This window comes from Varanus komodoensis, unplaced genomic scaffold (assembly GCF_004798865.1).
Source record: "Varanus komodoensis strain SLA01 unplaced genomic scaffold, ASM479886v1 scaffold1, whole genome shotgun sequence".
Lineage (NCBI taxonomy): Eukaryota > Metazoa > Chordata > Lepidosauria > Squamata > Varanidae > Varanus > Varanus komodoensis.
The window spans coordinates 137,474,165-137,493,287 of record NW_025335268.1 but is presented as its reverse complement, the minus strand read 5'-3'; the positions used below and the strand labels follow the sequence as shown (position 1 = coordinate 137,493,287).

At 42.2% G+C, this 19,123-nt stretch overlaps 1 protein-coding gene across 1 annotated transcript in view; it reads left to right on the top strand.

Moving 5' to 3' along the window:
* The window catches only part of TSPAN2 (tetraspanin 2), a 65,913-nt gene extending 49,889 nt beyond the window's left edge, over window positions 1–16,024 (top strand). The window contains exons 5-8 of the mRNA XM_044447906.1: window positions 740–835; window positions 3,971–4,042; window positions 7,352–7,435; window positions 9,395–16,024. Coding sequence (XP_044303841.1) covers window positions 740–835; window positions 3,971–4,042; window positions 7,352–7,435; window positions 9,395–9,460 — 318 coding nt within the window. The 3' untranslated portion in view covers window positions 9,461–16,024. The remainder of the gene's footprint in view (window positions 1–739; window positions 836–3,970; window positions 4,043–7,351; window positions 7,436–9,394) is intronic.
* The last annotated feature ends 3,099 nt before the right edge of the window (window positions 16,025–19,123 follow it).

The following is a 19,123-nucleotide window of genomic DNA, read 5'->3' as shown; positions in this document are numbered from 1 at the left end:
TTACCTTCAAGACTGTTGGTGTGGGGAAAGAAGATCTCACCACAAATATAAAAAACACAAATCTTACCACTCCCCTTTCATGAGTTATAATCGTTCATACCTTTGTTTTCTCTTGGCAGATTGCTCTTTGACAGCTGTCAAGAAAATGTAAAAGAGGAGTGAAATTCTATTTGAACCCTCTAAGGTTCATTTCCAGGTTTGGTACCTGCTGCATTGCTGATACCAAAAAATCATCATGTTTGCACTTGCACAATGGCATTCTTTGGTAGTTGTATAAGTACAGCTAAATAATATTAAAAGTAAAATTAATGAAAGTTGTGGCTCATATTTTGTAAGTAAAATACAAATAAAAATGCTTGCCATCCACTGGCAAATATGAATGTTTGCCATCATCCAAACTGCTACTTGGGCACTTTCTGGAGCTGTGAGTGGCTGTCAGGTGGGAATTTTGAAAGCCAGATGTCAAGCTGGACTTTACGGTCTCTGAAAAAGAAGGAGCAAAACCCCAAACCCCATCTCGCAATTACGGGGAGCTGGGGAGAGAAATCAGCCCTGCCATGGGGACCCTGGGATAACCAAGGAAGAGACAAAATCCCACGCTGAGCCCGATCGTCTGTTGGGAGCACTGAGGGAATTTTGCACAACAACCAGCATGCTTGTGCCTTCCTGTCTCTGTGGTTGTCATGCAGGGCAAATGTGCCCATTGTCTCATTAAAGTGGCTTGTCTGGTTTTATGCAGGCTATTGCTGAAGTCCAGAGCATCTATGAAGAAGCATATGGAGAATATGTCAGTGATCCAGGGAAAAACAAAACCCTCATCCAATTCCATGAAGCCGTGAGTAACTTGGAAATTGAGGTCTTACTTCTCTTACTGTTAATTTCATGAAGTTGCAAAAGGTGGAAGCCTCCTTGCCAAAATCAGATAGATGCGTAATCTGTTGCAAGGCTCAGATATAAATGCCAGCATATGAGAATAGAGTTAAAATTAAAATATTCAACATTGTGCAAGGGTTTTCTGGTTGTTGGGGGTTTCACTTATTTTAATGATAGTCTCAGTTACCTGGCACAATATTGGCAGCCTGATTATATTCCTTAGAGCAGCCTCCCACAACAGGGTACCCTCCACGTATGGGACAACCAGCCTGGTCAATGGTTAAGAATGATGGGAAATGTGATCCAGGACAACTGGAGAACAACAAATTGAAAAAGGCTGCATTAGAATAGCTGAATTCCTCCTCCCACTGCAAGTAGACCAGATTATATGAGGCTGCTTGATTATGATCCTTTCAAAATAAGCTTCTATTTATGCATCTTTATTTATCATGTTGGTTCACATTTTTAGCATCCTCCAGGATGTTGAAGGTGATAGGCTCCCTTTTTTATCTGAATAGTATTGTTGACTGGTCCTTGAGTTTCATTGCTGAACAAGATTGGAACCCAAATCTCCCTGGCCTTGGCCCGATGATCTACACCATACTGATCTACCATCAGTAGCACTCTGAATGAAATATGTCTAGGTTCACACAACACACTAAGCCATGCAAAGCCACTGTTGTCTAAGCTGCCCCCTCTCCAGGGTGGCTTCTTTGTGGCTACAAAGCCAGCTTAACAAGCTATGGCTTTCCGTAGTGTATGTAATCTGAACCAGTACAATTCAACAAGCCCAGGAGAAGCCCTGAAACCTAGAAAGCCATTCTGTCCAAGCTGGAGCAACGACAGCTGGCCAAAGTGCCCAAGTGGTAGCTGTCATTGACTTCCTTGTTTCCATATGCCACCTCCACAGTCCCTGCTCATAAGCCCTCTTGTGGAGAAGGCCCTGCAGAATGTAACCCTACCATTGTGGGACAGCAGGGAGAAAAGCTGGTCCTGGATTTTCTCCTGGGAAGCCAAAGCAGGGGAACTGGCTACAGGGGATAGGGGAGTTCCTTGCAAGTCACCCTCTCTCATCTGCAATCATCCCCACTATCTCTGCAGCAGCAGGGAAGAGCTGCCTTGCCCAGCCAGCCACCACGGTGGCCACCCTTTTCAGCTGAAGTGATCGGTGCTCCCCCCTCCCCGTCAAGCAATGGCAGAAGGAAGAGACCTCAGTGTCCCCATGGTGTTGCCTAGGATACTTGCAGCAGGACCAAGGGGAGCCACGGGAAGGTGCCCCAGGACACCCAGTGTGGTTGAGTGTCCACTGGGCATGTCACATAGCTTCTTATGCACTGTGGCTTGTGGTGCCATCTAAATTGACCCTCTATGCCTTCTTTCGTGGTACAGCAGCAAAACTGAGCCACCTGATCATTTGATCTATGCTAGCAGGCCAGTAAGCCATGTCTGTTGTCACTTGGCTCCTGTGTCAGAGCCTCACTCTTATATTGATCCTCTTAAAAGGGTGCGGAGCTGACAATAAATTCCAGTTGCACATGGGCCGATTTAGTCTCATATTAGGTTCTTATTGGCAAACACATGCACATAGGACAACACTTAACAGCTCAGGGAAAAAAGACCCAGCAGAGCTGGTGTTCTTATTTGCATTCAGATTGGAAGACTGTATGGACTTGCAATTTCTTTTAGTTTGCTTGCCTGAGCTAAGGTCCATTGACTTTAACTGACTTTGTTGAAAACTGAACTTAATGATATCTAATCCAATGTTGTTAAACTGCCAGATTTAGCAATTTTTCTTTCAGTGCAGGAGGAGTTGTTTTTAAGAATATCCAGCTCTGAAATAAGCTTAACAACCCTATCTTAAACATATTTTCTTGGAAGGAAGGCGCTTAATTGCACATTATTTTAAATGTAGTGCTTGAAGAGACCACAGGGTTTTTTGTTCTTAATTAAGACCAAATGCAGGGCAGACCAGATCAGCACCATAGTAATAAATGATGACTCTCCCTGTGCAACGAATAGTGATAGCAGGAGCCCTCTCCTTTTGGCACCATCCACCCCCAGCATGGCTTAATTAAAACAAAAAACAAAACCCTGATGTTGCTTCAGGCAAGACGTTTAAAGGAACATGTAGCAAGGTCCTCTAGGTCTCATCACTGAGTTTCACATCTTGGTTAAGAGACCACTGGAGATCACTGCCTTTTTGTATAACCTCTGTGAGTACCAGTTAAGAATGTCGGCACGAACTAATCCTTTCAGAGCCACAATTTGATAGAGGATTGCAACCAGAACAGGACACCCTGAATCACATCATTGGGAACTGATGTTCCACCAAGCAGAACGTAAATGGCACTTAACAAGTGCAATCAAGAAATTCTTCACATATCATTTAATGGTTGTCTTTTAAACCTTTTGGTATGTTAGACAAGAGGGAAAGAAACCATTTTAAAGTGTATTGAAAGGTGTGATGAGAAAGAGTGAACTCATCTCTGGAAATGAGCTGTTATAGGCTTTTATTCTGTTTTTAAAAGCCCACAAACACTGTCTGACAAGAGATGACAGCAGTGCAACCCCCCCCCCCAAAAAACCCAGTGTGTTTATCACAGGAAACTATGCTTTTAGCATGCTACATCTCTTAGAACAATCACCCTTGTCATCTTTGGGTGTGTTCAGAATGGAAATTTTGCTCATGGCTGGTTGCACTATTTATCACTAAGCACAAAGTGTAGATCGCCATTCTTCCCTGGAAAGGAGGTACACTGCTGTGTGGGATTTTGTGCATTTCTCCCTGCAAAAAGAAACAGTTCTCCCTGCAAAAAGGAGGTACCCTTCTGCACAGAGTTTTGCCTATTTGGGCAGAGGCACTCACCAAAATGGCAAGTCGAGTGCCATTCTGGTTGACAGTTGGCATTCTTTGTACAGTTATTACATTTCTGATGAACTGAGGTAAGAGGCATGATTCAAGATAGCAGATTAAGGACATCTTATCTGTGCTTCACTGTAAGTACAGACTGTTTGGGGCTTTCCGAGACGAGAGTTTGATACAAATTTGGAAGTATTACTTTCAGAGGATTTTCAAGTGCTCTCTCTGTCATTCCAGCTGCAATGCTGCGGGAAAGAAAGTGACGTTCAGGTGAAGCCCACCTGTCCAAAAGACCTTGAACAGTCTAAAGTAAGTACCTCTTACAGTCATCTCAATCTAACACTGTAGTAAAAATAGCCTTGGGACAGGATGAGGCATGTAAACCAGAGAAATTTGTGGGAGTGTAGTGTAGGATGGCTGAGACGACAGTCTGGACAAGGGCCATTTGGCTCCCAAATTTCTTTTCCTACTATTCATCATGAGCCACTGAAGAGTGTGCCAAGAGAGCTGACTTTTAAGCATTTGTGTTCTGCCTGTCATGGGTTGCTCCGTGCAGCTGAACCATACCTCTGCACAAGGCAGCCACGGCCTGGTAACAAGGCTTAGCTATGCTCGTTGGCGGCATAGGTGCTCCCGCTAACCTTCATGCTTGCCTGCGCCCTCCCACAAGGTCCAAACTATTTGACAGTTGCCTGCTCCCAGGACCACTAAGAATCCCAAAAGGGCTAAACCAGATGACCCCTGAAATGCATTTTGTATACCCCTTTTTATCAGTGTTTCATGCCAAGGAAAGGTTTTCTCTCAGGGTGAATTTGTGGGGCAAGAGTATACACTGCTTTTCAAGACCCTTTCTCATGACACAAGGGTGCTTAACAAGCTACAGTGACTTACTGTGTGTGTGCCAGTCACATGCTGGCCCAATGTATACAATTACCCTCACTGGGCCCTATGCACATAATTACCCTCTGTTGGCAACCAAATACAGCAAGGGTGACTTGTTAAGTCTACATGGAACCTATGGCTTGTCATGAAGTTGTGGAGTGGTTTGTTAACCATCCTAACAAGAAATGCTCCCCAGGTTTGGACAACAGGAAGAAGTTGCAACAGGAAGTTGCAACAACCTGGCACCCACAGATGCCACAGCCTACCATGGCTCAAATAAGCCTTGGTGGTCTGTGATAATTGTGGAAAGCAGGACTGGGACGCAGAAGAAAGAGGTTAACCTATGACCCCTACAGTGTGGTCATGTCCACTGTTGCAACTTCATTTTTTAAAATAACAGAAAAATGTGTTTATACATTTCATGAATCATGTAGCTTGGCCCACAATTGTCTACTTCTGTTGCATTTATCTATCTTTGCATCTGTGAGAGTATCTATGGCAGGAGTTACACATTTTTCTGGACATATGAAAAACTGCTGTGGAGATCACACAAATTGTCTAATTACTGCACTGGTGCTTTGGCATCTATCTGTGTTAAGTCTACAGAATTTAGTATGCATCTTATTTAGCAGAAACTTTTGTGTATGTGTATTGGTCATTACAATGTTTCTTTAAGAAGGGATTGTCTAATTCAGATAATTGCTGGCAATGAAATACAGTTAAGCTTCTTTTAAACATATATTTTGACTAATTGAGCCTTTTTGGGAGAAGGTTATTACACAGATAAATGTTATGCTGGAATATTCTTTAATATTTGCTGATGCATCTGCTCTTTTAAATTATTTACCTGCTTCATGGAAAGTAACAAATGGTCAGCATAAATGAATTTTCCACATCATTTAGACAGCTAGAAGACTGATATTACAGCATTCAAAGGATAAATACTTACCTCCTAAAATGCAAAGGATTGAGGATTACTTTCAATATTTGAACAGGTGGCATAAAGACTCTATCTTCAAGTAGATACTTATTGCATATTTTTTGTTGAAGCCTATGTATAATTGCTAGAAAGTTGTATGCTTTCCTTATGTATTCATTGATATGGATATATACAAATCTGTCTCATTTATTTTAAAATTGGGAATTTTCAAATGTTTTGCAGCTTACCTAGGGTACCATACTGGGGAACACCTGTTCATAGGTACAACATTGGGGATGACTGCTCTAGAGCAACCTTGCCCAACCTGGTGCTCTTCAGATGTTTGGACTTCAACTCCATCAGCCTTAGCTAGCAAGGACAATGTTCAGGGATGCTGAAGGTTGCAGTGAAAACATCTGGAAGGTACCAGGTAGGGCAAGGCTGGTCTAGAGCATTCATACAGCTTACTCAATGCAGATTTGGTGCTATGAAAGCCATAGGTTGTGATTGGCCTATTGGCAGAGGCCTTTTGACAGATAGGGGTCCTAATGAGTCTGATGGGACCCACTGCTGACTAAAGTAAGGATGCCCAAACATTTATGGCAAGTTCAAATTTGGTGAATCCCCAAATAGACTGTATACTTCTGTTTTAGGTGAAATTCATAGGCATTTGAAATTCACAGTATTGGTAGTTGTGCCTTAGATTGAATGTGAAAATCATGGCTTATCTGGGACACAGCCAGTACATTCCTTTCCATTGCCCTTCTTTGCTCAAATATCTGATGGGCTTGCAACCACCGTTAATTCTATCTAGAATAGGCCTATTGAAATAAATGGGATGGAAAATAGACTCCCATTGGGTACAACTCCCATGTACACACACTTTGTGACATACACAAACACTGAATAATTTAGAGGTGTGCAGCTCTTTATTCCAAACTTTCTATTTTATTTATTAATTATTTATTTAAAACTTTTGTATGCCATCACTACATGCCTTGGCATCTCAGAACAGCTCACAATATATACAATTAAAAACAATAAAATAATCTTTATAAGTAACAAATTCAATAAAAGATTATATAAAAACAAAAAAATACAAACATGTTCTTATCGTATTTATTGCTACTAGAAGGTTGCACAAATGGGACAGCAGAGACTGCAATAGGGGAAGGAGAGAAAATAGCCTTTCTGGATTATGCAGGGCTGTTAGCTTTAGCAGCAGTAAAGAAATCTTTATACAGTTTCTGAAAGAAAAATATAAAATAGGTACCACCAAATCATGCAAAAAGATTGTTTTGTTTTACACGAAGCACTCAGTTTAAATAAAACTGTAAATGCTATTGGAATCCAGTGTTTGAGCTTGTTCGGATGGTAAGGAGATGAGGTTTGGTGAGAAATATTAGAAAAATATAATAAACCAAAGAATTAAGAGGCTGCCGCTGTTCAAGCAAGTGCCTCTGGAGTAGTATGCTGGGCAGCCCACATATTTCAACTGCCTGTTTAGTATTCTGAGATTGCAGCAAAAACTGTGAATGCAAGGATGGGCCAAACTAGGTGAGGTATTAGTTTAAGTGGCTGTTCTCAAGGGTAGGTCAGAGGAAGCCAAGGTAAGAAGGATGCTCCAGTACCTTCCACAGGCAAGTGCTGCAGAAGGGAAAAGGGTGAACTAAGTAACTGGAAGAAGGCACAGTCTGGACTTTTCCCAGGGTTGCAAGACTTGCATGTGGTTATGGGAACTGTCCCTTATAACTAGGAAGGCTGTTCAAGACTTTATTGATGTTTAAAACATTATAACATCTTTATATCCCCAACAGAATTGTCTGGATGAAATTAACACTCTCATTGACACAAATCTGCATTTAGTAGGCATTGTTGGGATTGCAATTGCTGGAATCACAGTGAGTAATTCAGTTGTAATGCTGATGTTGTTGTTATCACTACCACTACTCCCGTCTCCATCATCCATGTATTTGCAAACAACCCAAAGCCATCCAAGCCAGTGGAATCACAGCAGGTTGCTGAGAAGCATGAGGAGGGCTATAGAAACTGAGATGGTGGCTGTGGTGATTTTATCTTTCAACCAAGAGGCTGCTGGCTCCTCAGAGAAGGGGCGCAAAATGTTTGGGGAAATCAAGACCAGAGACTATGATTAACAAAAGTCTGACCTCAGCTCACGTGCTTGTAATTTTAAATAAATTGCTGTCTCTTTAGAAATTAGAAAAATGCTTCTTATGGCCGGGGCTTCTTGATCCAACAAGCCCTGCCTATCATTCATGATGCCACTTGGTTCAGGAGGCAGCTCTGGCACAGTGGAGGTTTCACCTTGCAGCCTTTTGCAGCTTTTGGGTAAAGTCTCTAGGCTTTGCAGCATCAAAGGAAAGTGTCTTCCTTTGCTTCAGGCGATCTTTTTCACTCAGACCTGGTGGCCTCCAAACCATCCTTCCTCCATCATCCAAGCCTGCCTGGCATGTCTCTTTCTTCCTAATTTGTTTCTCCCTGAGGCCAAGCAAAAGGACAGTCAGGCTCCAGTCCTCAGCACTTGTCTGAGCCTCATCATTCTGGGTGAAGGTTAGGGCATTCTGGGTTACAGCATATAAATCTGTAAACAAATACTGTTCCTTGCTTGCAGTGACTGTTTAGTAAGAGTTCACAGTTCAGCTTTGCTGGAAGAAACTTAGAGGGAGATAAGTATTTAGAGAAGGGAAAGCATGGCTAAATATTTTTGTTCCTAGCAACAATTTTAAATAAAGAAACATTTTGTTATGCTGTGCATTTTGTTGCAGAGTTAGAAGTTGTGTCTGGGGATAACCGAAATAGTGATTTGTCTAAGTTAGTGTCTCAATTTCTCAGGAGCAAATTAGACTAAATGCAACCCGGACAGCCCTGATTATTCATTTGTCTGCTGCTCCGTTCACCAATAATGAGGCGCATAAAGTCTTGAAAGGATGTGTGGAAGAGAGCTGAGCCCCTTTCAGCCTCATCTCCCTGCATTCCTTTGCTTCAGACAGTTTTCCACAAACCACGTTAGATACTGGAAGTGTCTAAATATGTTGCTTAGATACTGCGTTAAAATTAGCCTCCAACCTGCAAATTTTGTAAACAAATGGGGCAGACATGTGATTAATATACATAGTTTTCCTCCACTCTGTCTAGTTTGGCTGTCACTAACCATATTTTTCCAGAAACTTTTTTATATATTTATTTGTTGTTATACTGGATCTGGCCAGTTTAAGATGTGGCCTCTAGGTGGCACCATTATACATAAGTCTGACTGTAAGACAAGCTCCTAAGGGACCATGTTATCCATTGATTTATGATATTTAACCTACCCTCCCCACCCAACCCAAAAGAAGGAAAGAACATGTGGAAAACAAAACACACAGTAAAATATGAGTGGCATTAAAATTGAAGAGCAACAAAACGTACACACAGAACAGTCTTTGTTGTTGTTAGTCACGAAGTCGTGTCCGACCCATTGCGACCCCATGGACAACATTCCTCCAGGCCTTCCTGTCCTCCACCATCCCCCAGAGTCCACTCAAGCTCACACCAATGAACAGTCTTTACTGCCTATCTAAAGAAAGAGACAATATCTCCAAGAGGAAATTCTTCAGCTGGAGGCTGCTACCAAAAAGGCTTTTCTTGAGTACTTGATCTCAGTATCCAGCCTCTCTGAGATCCTCCTGTTAAGAACAAACCACTTTGTTCTCTTGAGGTTCCCTGGACAGTGGCTGAGCAGAGTGCTGGCTTCAGCTACACATACCCACCCGAATCAATCATTAAGTTTATCTGGAAGGCCAGAAACAGTGGGAAAGATTTGCTCAATGTCCTTTAAAATGCATTCCTTATGTTTCCAGATCTTTGGCATGGTGTTCAGCATGGTCCTCTGCTGTGCAATCCGCAACACAAGAGACATGCTCTAGATTCCAGCTGCATGAGATTATTTTCATCCCAGGGACTGGAAGGCTTCTGGATAGAACATACAAGAGGCGCTTGCACACTCAGCTTAACAACTGTAATCCATTTTAATTAGCGTTGTTAACCAACTGACAGAGGAAAAGGGGGATGTTTGGTGAGCCCAAGAGTTTGTATTTAAAATTTTGAGACAAAGAATTCTGAAGTAAGTAAGTACATTCAACTTAAAAATGCCTTTTCCAAGACAATGGCAAGATCAGAAGCTTTTTAAAATTATTATTTGTAAGATTACTTTGCACATGTGTGTGGGTGAACAGTGCCTGTATCTCCTTATTCAACTACATGAGTGTTTGTTTTGGCACACAGTTGCATGTGGTGCAACTGCACAGATATCTGTATATACGGTACTCCGTGTGATCGTATGTATGTTTTGTGGGTGTCTGTATTTGCATGCATATTCCTGCGGTATATATACACTTGGGTGCATACCAGCCTAAAGCCCTTTCCAAGTGGACTCTACTTTGCTAATAATCAGTGGAGAAAGAAATGGACTTTGGAAAACCCAGTGTCCCCTCTGATCTTTATTCAGACTCTGCACTATTTAAAGGGGGCTAGATTTAGCCAATTGGATTGAGTTAAATGTTTTGTTACTAGGTTCCATTGCTGGACAATTCTTCTCCATGGCAAGATTTCTGCTGCATTCGTTGCCACATGCAGAATTTTTGCTTTCTTTGAACACTGGTGTCTCCATGAGAAATCCTCCGGCCTGCTGCACAAAGGAAGATAAAGCAGTGGTGGGATGGCTCTCCATCAGCGGAGCCCAGTTAAAGCAGTGGGTGCAAAACAGAGTTTATCAGGTACAAGGACCTGTTGTGACACCTATGCAGCCATGTTTCTGAAGGTGGTCTCTCTCTCTCTCATTCTCTCTCTCTCCCCTCAATCTCCCTTTAAATTAGCTTGTCCCTTAAGAGCAACTTATTCTCCTTCAAAATACCTTGGATTCCTTGACTGTTGTTTCTTCCCCAATAAACATTACTTTGTGCCACTTGCCTCCATTTTCTTCTCCAAACAAAGAAAAGTCCTTTGTGCATAGTCAAAGAAACCGTATTCCTTCTATAGAGTATGCCCAGTGTGATAATCCACCAAAACCCAGTGGGAAGAAATAGCGTTTGCCACACTGGTGCAGCACAATTCTAAGCGTACTTATTCAGAAATAAGTTCCTCTATTCCACGAAATGTATTGTGCACTAAGTGTGCTTTGGTTTGTACCACGAGTGGATGAGGATTATAGGCTTGCTGCAGTGAGCACCACACTGCTGTTCACAATGGCTTATTCATTACACAAGCACTTCCACATTAGCTTGGCACAGCAGAGGAAGAAGTAACCAACTAGCATAACCTGGCCAAAGTAAAGCATGTGCTTAACTCCTTCGCTGAAATTACTGAGAGTCCACAGTTCATTCTTTATATTTAAGGAAACACTCTTGAAATGACAGGCAGGTGCAGAGGTAGCAAAATAACTTTGCTGTTCTTTGAACCTAAAAACAAAACAAAAAATAGGAAAAAAGGAGCACTAAGCTTTGCAGGCAGGAAGGAAATGGGTTCCTTGTCAGTAATGACATCACAGGGACAGTGACTGGGACACTGGTGTAACCAAGTTTAACACAGCAGCCTTCACTAAAGATGCTGGAATTATGTAGAACTGTACATTTATTTGGCTAAAAAGTGATCCCTTGAAACAGACTGAAGAGATTAGAGGAAAGGGCATGGAACTAAGGGGTTTAAAGTAGCATATGCTATGGCTTTTCCCCCACCTGTAGCACAGTAAAAAGCACCAGCCAACCCAGCTGCCAGAGTGTGAATCGTTTTTAAAGTAGAGGTCAAATGGCCTTCCTTTGCTTCAGCCCTGCCATTAGGCCAAGTGAAGCAGGGAGCACATGTTAGGAGGCGGGGAACTGTAGCAAAATGTTGAAGGAGCACTGGATGTGACCATGTGGCCTGCCCTACTCTGCTGGCCATTGGCAGCAAGACTAAATTTCCAACCTGGCCAGTGTCCATGGCCTCTGGCAGTAAAATGTTTTCTGCTGGCTCTGCTTTGCTTTATCCCTGTTCTAGACTCAGTACTTGAACAGAGGCTGCTCGCTCTGGTGGGACTCTGCATTTACAGGACCTGTATTATCACAGATGCTAATTCAAGACCAGGACCTTCTTGCCAAAATGCAGTGACCTTTCAGGAGATCCAGCCCTTACACTTCTGAATAATAGAATGTGGTCAAGATTTAGAACAAGCAAAGTGGCATTTTTTATGCCTTCCACTTCTGTTCATTCTTCCTGAAAAACAGAGCTCAGTTTAATGCAGAGCATTCTAACTAGGTCATGCTGTCACTGTCTAAGCTGCGTAAAAGTTCTAGGAATAACACTGTATGCTTGAAATACCTCAGGAGTATGTTTACACTTTGCCTCTGTGATTTGTACTGCTTCTATTTATTTCTGCTAAAATAGTCCTTGAAAAATAATCAGATGGAATTAATTCAGCTTGCCAGAAGGAAATTGGCATATGGTGCAATCCTAGTACATTGCGCTCAATGGGATGTTGCCATTGACTTGAAAGAGAGGTGCACCCTTTGGATCCTTTCTGTCCAGTCAGTTTTCTGGGAAGCTGTTCGTTTAGAAATGAGAACTCAGGAAACAAGTTCTGTTCTTCGTTTTATGATTCAGTTGTAATATTTTGATTCAAGTGGGAATGACCCATCTAAAAGAACATTTAGCAGAGCATTTTTTCTCAAAAGAAAGGCATAATGTGCTCCATGCGCATTGTTCCAGCTAAACATATTAAAAGCATATGAGACCTCAGGGAAAGCCTTCTGTAGCAGGGCCCAATTTGAAGGGTAATGTGCACCCAAGTGTGTATGTGTGTGTGTCAGAGTGAGAAGTCCCAAGGTGTGTGTAGCATTTTCGTTCCTTTCCAAACATGAATGCATGCATTGCCCGTCTCTCCCAAGAGTCTTGAGCTATGCCTTTGTATCTCTCATTGTCCCAGTTCAGACATTTGGATCCATCATGTTATTTTAGACAATGAGGTCTGCCTGTGAAGCAGACTCATCATATGCTCAATTCACCCTGCTCACACAAGTGGCCGCTGGTGCTAATGGCTCCTGGGGCACCAGCTCATCCTGTACAATATGAAATTTACTGCCATGGGTCTGAATAGCTGAATAAAGCCCTTGTTCTGTTTGGGAAGCAGACTTGCTTGCACTGTAAGTAGTTCTCACCTGGGATTTGCAGATTGAGTTGATCATAAACAGCTGAAAAACAGTATAGGGCTGGGTGGGGGCATGATTTGTTCAAACATTTTCAGCAATATTAAAAATACTTTAAAATTCATTTTTCCTATTCAGTGGAAAATTATGCTAGTTAGCCTTTGAAAAGTGATTACATTCCTAGGATTTTTATTGAAGAGGGAAATTAGGGGAACAGAAAACCTGTTCAAACTGAGAAAAGGACACTTGTTCTTTTGTTGCTTCCCAACTTTTTTCCTTGCTCTTCTGTTTGACTAATGTTAGGAAACAGGCCATCCCCATCAGAAGCTCAGCAATTCTCAAAAGACAAACAGAAAGCTTGATGCCCTAAATACAGGTTAAAGAGCTCTTATTCTGCTCCATTCTGTCAGTTGCGTTTATCACTGGCAGGGGGAACTACACTGATCAGAAAATGAAATATGTCAAAGCTGCACATGGATAGCTCCAGGCCAGAAATGACTGCAAGTCACTCTCAGATTAGCCTTTCATTCTTCTATGCAATGGCTTTGTCCTTTGCAGACCTCACCCTTGCCTGCTGGCCTGTGCTGATAACTGCGCTTCGGGCCGCACACGCAGGGTGGAGATGTGGTATCCACCTAGACAGATCGGGCAGTGCCCACGCCTGCTGCTAGTGTCACTGGAGCAGCGGGGACATCCGCTTACACACACGTGCCATTATTTTCTGCATCTGACCTTCGGGTAGCGATGGCAATTTTGGCTTTTGCCTCTTTCTTCACTGACTCCACCAGAGTAGATAAACTTAGAGGAACCTGTCTTGCTTCCCAAATGTCAGTGCCTGTTGCTTGGGTGTTTCTTTACCTCTAAGTGCCTTTTTGGAAACAAGGATGAATGCCAGTTCGACAAGTAGGGGTTTTTTAAATCAATATTGGAATTGAATTATATTCCCTACTAGTGAATTCTCACTCCCCTACATCCCACTGTTTTGCTTCTATGCATGTAGTGGTTATAGTTGTCCTGGGGTCATCTCCTTTCCAGAAGTAATAAAAGCATGTGCTTGGAATTCCAAGGCAAGCATGCAATGGCAGCACAGGTGTGTTTTTCTGGATTATTTGCTTCTTCCATAAAGCAGCATGTATTCAGGCTATCAGTGCCTTTTGGAAACTCCATAGCTGTAGCCTTCCAATCTCACCATGTTAGAGATCATTGCTAATAATCATATTTTGGGGTGTGTGGGAGATGATTCCTTCAATTCTGAATTATATCTGAAAGACACTGAATATCAGCAATTTTTTTTAGCTTTGTCTATCCCTTTCTTAAACTTTGCATTTTTTTAGTGATCAGTTACTAACAGTATGCAATCAGTGAGCATGTGATCAGTCTGTTTTGGATGCCTTCTCCTAAGTTGCTTGCAAATTGGCACTTCAGGTGACTTTCAAGTCATCTGAAATTGTAAGAGCAGTTTAGAGTATGGCCAAGAATCAGTTTCTCTTTAACTTTTCTAGACCAAGAACTGGGCTAAGGGCTGAGATAGCCAGGTGTCCCTTTGGAGTCCTGCCTTTTATTTGGGTTGCTGCTGCTGCATCCAAAGCCTGGCATTACCATTTTATTGCCCAACTCTACTAGAAAGGCAGTCTTTTCCTAAGGGTGCAGCCCCATCACACCTGTGCCTGATGCTCATAAGCCTTTGACTCAAAGGCTTAGCAGCATCCAATACAAGGTGTGAGGTGAGGTGGCAGCAAATGGCTGTCTGGATTTGATGTTAGAGTGGAGAAGGAAAAGAGCCTCACCACCAATTGGAATCAGAGTAACTCTGCAGTTCCAATCTCTTCCTCTCTCTGCCCTCCTGCTTGCCCCCTTTCCCCCCTCTGAGACCTAGTTGCAACCTCAGTGTGGATGCATCTAGCACAGATCTTTCCACTCAGGTTGTCAAGGGATAGACCAGCTCTGAAATTATAGGTTTTTGGGGCTGGGGCTCTGAAGAATCCTATGACCTCCCCCCCCCCCCCCCCCCCCCCGCACTCCCAAAGGCTGTCAGGAAGCCATAGAATTGCACAGTGAGGGGACTAATGTGAGAAATGCTGACTGTAGGGACCCGGTAGAAGCGTCAGACTTCAGTATGTAGGAAAAGTAGAGTGCAGTGAGATGCTCCCATGTGTCTTCATTGCTGCTGATGAACAGAGACGAAAACAGCACCTCCAAAATGCAAACTGCAAAAAGAACAAACTCAGGTGCTGAATTATGTGAATGGTTTACTGTGCTCCATGTGTTTTGCAGTCCAGGACTCTTCCATAGGAGCTTGGAAGAATTAGAAATTCTTCACAACCTTTGCAACAAGGACAGAAAAAATATACATTTGGGGTTCTTTTGGCTGCTATATCTAAAGATGTGCAGGGGCTTCTAAATCTTTCAAGCTCCTCAGGAAGGACTCTTCATATTCAGAGCATATTCAAAACTATCTGCACTATCCAGAAATGGCTTTGCTGTTTTTGGTTTTTATTGCTGCTGGGCAAGCAGCTCTCCACATGCTACCAATCCTGGAGTTTATGATCTGTCTCAACACTGTCACCCTGCAAACTTGCCAAGCAGTGCCATACTTTGAGGAGGTAGGTCCAATTGCGGACCTTTTAAAATACATTTAATAAGCCCTTACCTGGAGCAGAAATGTCTAAATTTTGTCCCTTGCATAGCCTTGGGTACATTATGCATCTAATAGATGTTCTTCTCTGGGATCATGTGCTCTGTGTAAATATGGGCATTTTCACTAACAATGGGAATGACTGTACTGAGTTTCAGGCCTTCCACTGTCTTCCCTGAGTGATGTCTCAAATCTGTTGGAGAACTCTGTCTGACCACTCCTGGCAAGCCTGCAGGAATCAGGCAAGACCTGACAGACACGGCACCACCAAATAGCTATGCCTCTTCTGCAGCTCTAATGGTGGAAGCACTTCTTTTATGTGAACAAATGTTTTTTATTGCAATAGATGTCAAAAAGCTGTTATTTCCACCTTTTAAGGCCTATATTTTAGAGTCTGGGCTAAACACCTCATTAACTCTTAAAATGGTCATAGAAGTGTAAATAAAAGCTCTCCTTCCCCAGTGTGCCTGATATCTGACATTAGTGCATCTAGTTGTTACCATGGGAAATCGGGACATTCACCATGTAGTCATTTCCCCTGGCTGTAAATGTTGTTAAGCAATGTTCTGTTAATGAAATATGTTCTAGTATGGCCTGCTCTTTCTGGATGCATTTTTTATCACCCTTTCTCTGCTAAAGTTGGTGCAGAAATCTAATAAAAATAATCTGAAATAAAATTGGGAATTGGCCCTTTTTGCTAGCCGGCATTCTGACACACGCTACATCTGCTAGCTTCCTTTCCCAAGTATATCCATGGTGTTCTTTGATAGAAGGCAGTGGTGTCTTAGAGGGGGAAGCCATTGCCATTGTGCTATTAGGTTGTCTTCCGGTAATTCCAAAGTGATAATGAACCAGTGTTTTTTCCCCTTCATTTTACTGTTTTTGCAACATCATTTCAGTCTGGTCAAGGTGGAAGTTTTCTGCTTTTATCATTATTCTGCAGGCTTAAATGATGTATAGTTTTTCTTCACTACTTAACTATTTTCCTAATAGAGATTTGTCAAATATTGCGGCACTGGTTTTTCAGGAACCTCAGCTGGCTGCCTCTTGTTCTTTGGGCTCAAAAGAGTGGTATATGCAATGAAAGGGGCATTTATAATCAAGAAAAAGTATGGAAATGTGAGGAGGGGAAAACATTTAGATGCCCGAAATCAGATTACTAAATGGTTTTGAAGGTGGGGGAAGCATGGAGGTGATTTTTGCCTCTGTGCTCAGTTGGATGCCTATAACCTTCTGAGCTCATAGAGTTATGGGCCGCCTACAGGATTGTACTCTTACAAATGAAAATGACCACAAATTCTAACTTGGACTGGACCAACCATATCCGGTTTTGCTTTGTTTTTTATAAAGTCGCTGGTCTGATAAACCATGAAAGTACCATAGAAACATTAAATCCTGACATAAGCAAAGAATCTGACAGAACTTTCCTTGTTGAGAAGATGGTAAGATGAAACGTGGACATTGCTATCATTCAGAGGATCAAGAGTCGAGTTGCTGTATTCAATGACTGCTCATTAAAGGGCCCTGCCTAAGTCTCAGCTTTTTAATAAGTTGCATGGATAAAGATGCAGAAAAGATATTTATCAAAGTGTTTGCACATGACACCAAGCTAGGAATAATAGCTTGTACCAAAGAAGACAGAATCAAGATTCAAAAGCTGAAATACTGGATCAGACTTAACAAGATGAAATTCTGTTACATGCAAATGTCAAAATGTAAAGTCTTATGCCTGGGTACAAAAAGATCAAAGGCATTACTAAACAATGAGGAAAACTTGTTTGTAGCAATACATATGAAAAGAATCTAGTTCATGGGCACCCATATTCCCCATGTTTTAATATATAGACATCCACCTGTATAAATTCCATAACAATGAATAGAAATGAAATGCACACAGCTTCCTAGCAATTATTACAAAGCCTTCAACAAAAATGGTCCAAATATCCAAATAAATACCTGCTTGAACATGCTGTCATATGCCACCTAAATCCACTGTATATTTCTAGGGTTAAAATATTGATATTTTAGCTGCCTATTTATATTAACCATATGTTAATTTCCATAAAACAGGTAAAATTAAAAGGGTATGTACATCAGTGCATATTAAAAACTGTTCCAGTACAAAATTTATCTGTGTAATAGCATCCTCTAAAAAAGACATAACTACTGCAAGCCATCATCAAAACATATATCTAAAGAAGCATTTGCTGAATTGCACAGCCAGCAACTACTTGAATTAGACAGTCCCTTATTAAAGAGAAACAATGGTGTTCAATAGACACAAAACAATTTTTTGCTGAATAAAATGGATCCAAAAATCTATAGATGCACCAATGTGGTGATTCACTGATTAGACATTCTGTAGTGGTGTTCACAGCAGGTTTTCAAATTTCAAAATGGTTTGGGACCCCTTTTCTGGATGTAGATACCAAGGTGAATATGAGGCACCAGTTTGATGGGGATGTTAAACTGAAGCATAATCTTCATGGTAAGTCAAGCTCTTGCACTCTGGTTTGCATTTGTTAGACCCCATTTAGTCAGAACATTTCTCGGTGCATGTTAAGAAAGACACTGACAAAGTAGAGCAGGATGGTAAGGGAGATGGAAACAAAGACCTATGATGAATGTTGGAAGAACTGCTTAACTTGAAAAGGGGAACTATCTGAAAGGTCTTGTACAGAAAATGGAGAAGAATTGTTTTCTGCTGCTCAAGAAGACATGATTAGAACCAGTGGATGAAAATTGCAGTGAAGCGGGCATGAGACAAACATTAGGAGAAACTTCCTTACATTGTGAACTGCACAGCAGTGGAAGGGACTGCCTCAGGAAAAGGTGGGTTCCCCTCCGTTCACACAGAGGCTGAACTGCCATCTGTCTGCAGTTAATAAAGCCTGCATTTATCAGGAAAGTTGGGCTGGACAAGCTGCAGTCTCATTTCCAGTTCTAATTCTATCAGCTTTAAAACAATATGCTATAGCTTCCAGGATTGTGCCTAGATAGCAAGAAAGAAAAGGACAGTTTTTGTTTGGCTGCAGCCTTTAAATCAGAACCAGGGGCTGGCCTGCCTGCCTGCCTGCCTGCCTTGGCTATCATCACTGACAAGTTAATACTTAAACAGAACAAATACATGTTGCAAAATGATCCATGACTGGCTGTCCTGCTCTGTGTGAAACACCAAAACAAAGGTGTATCAAAAGAAATCTTTCTGTCCTGGACTCTCCCACCCACCCCAGTGGGGTATCCCTAGCATTCTCTCTGCCCACTCTCCTGTCCATATACAGGAACAGGAGCGCTTCAGTTCATGACCAAATTGGGTCGCAAACAGAAATTTCATTAAAAAATTTGCCGCAGGTCATGAACTCTGCATTGGGTGAAGATTGCAAGTGCGCCCACCTCCCCTGCATGGGCGTGATCATGATCATGGTCATGCTGGGGGGAGGGGAGATGGCCCCAGTTGTGCCCATGTTTCCTGCCCGAGCAGGCTCGCGCCCACGGCCACCTCTCCCCACTCACACCAGCGCCTGCCTCCCCCCCTGCGCGTGCACGATTGCTGGGGGGGGGGGAGATGGTCACGATCTTTGTTGTTCTTTGCCACTTTGCTTCAAATTTTTGTGAGTAAAAAAAATAGTTGCAGAACGGATTAACCTTATTTACATTGACCCTTATGGGAAATTTTGACTTGGCTCACGACCAGTTTGGGTCACGACCAGAGTCCTGGAACGCATTAAGTTCGTGAGCCAAGGAACCACTGTATTCTTTTTTAAAAACAGGGCTAT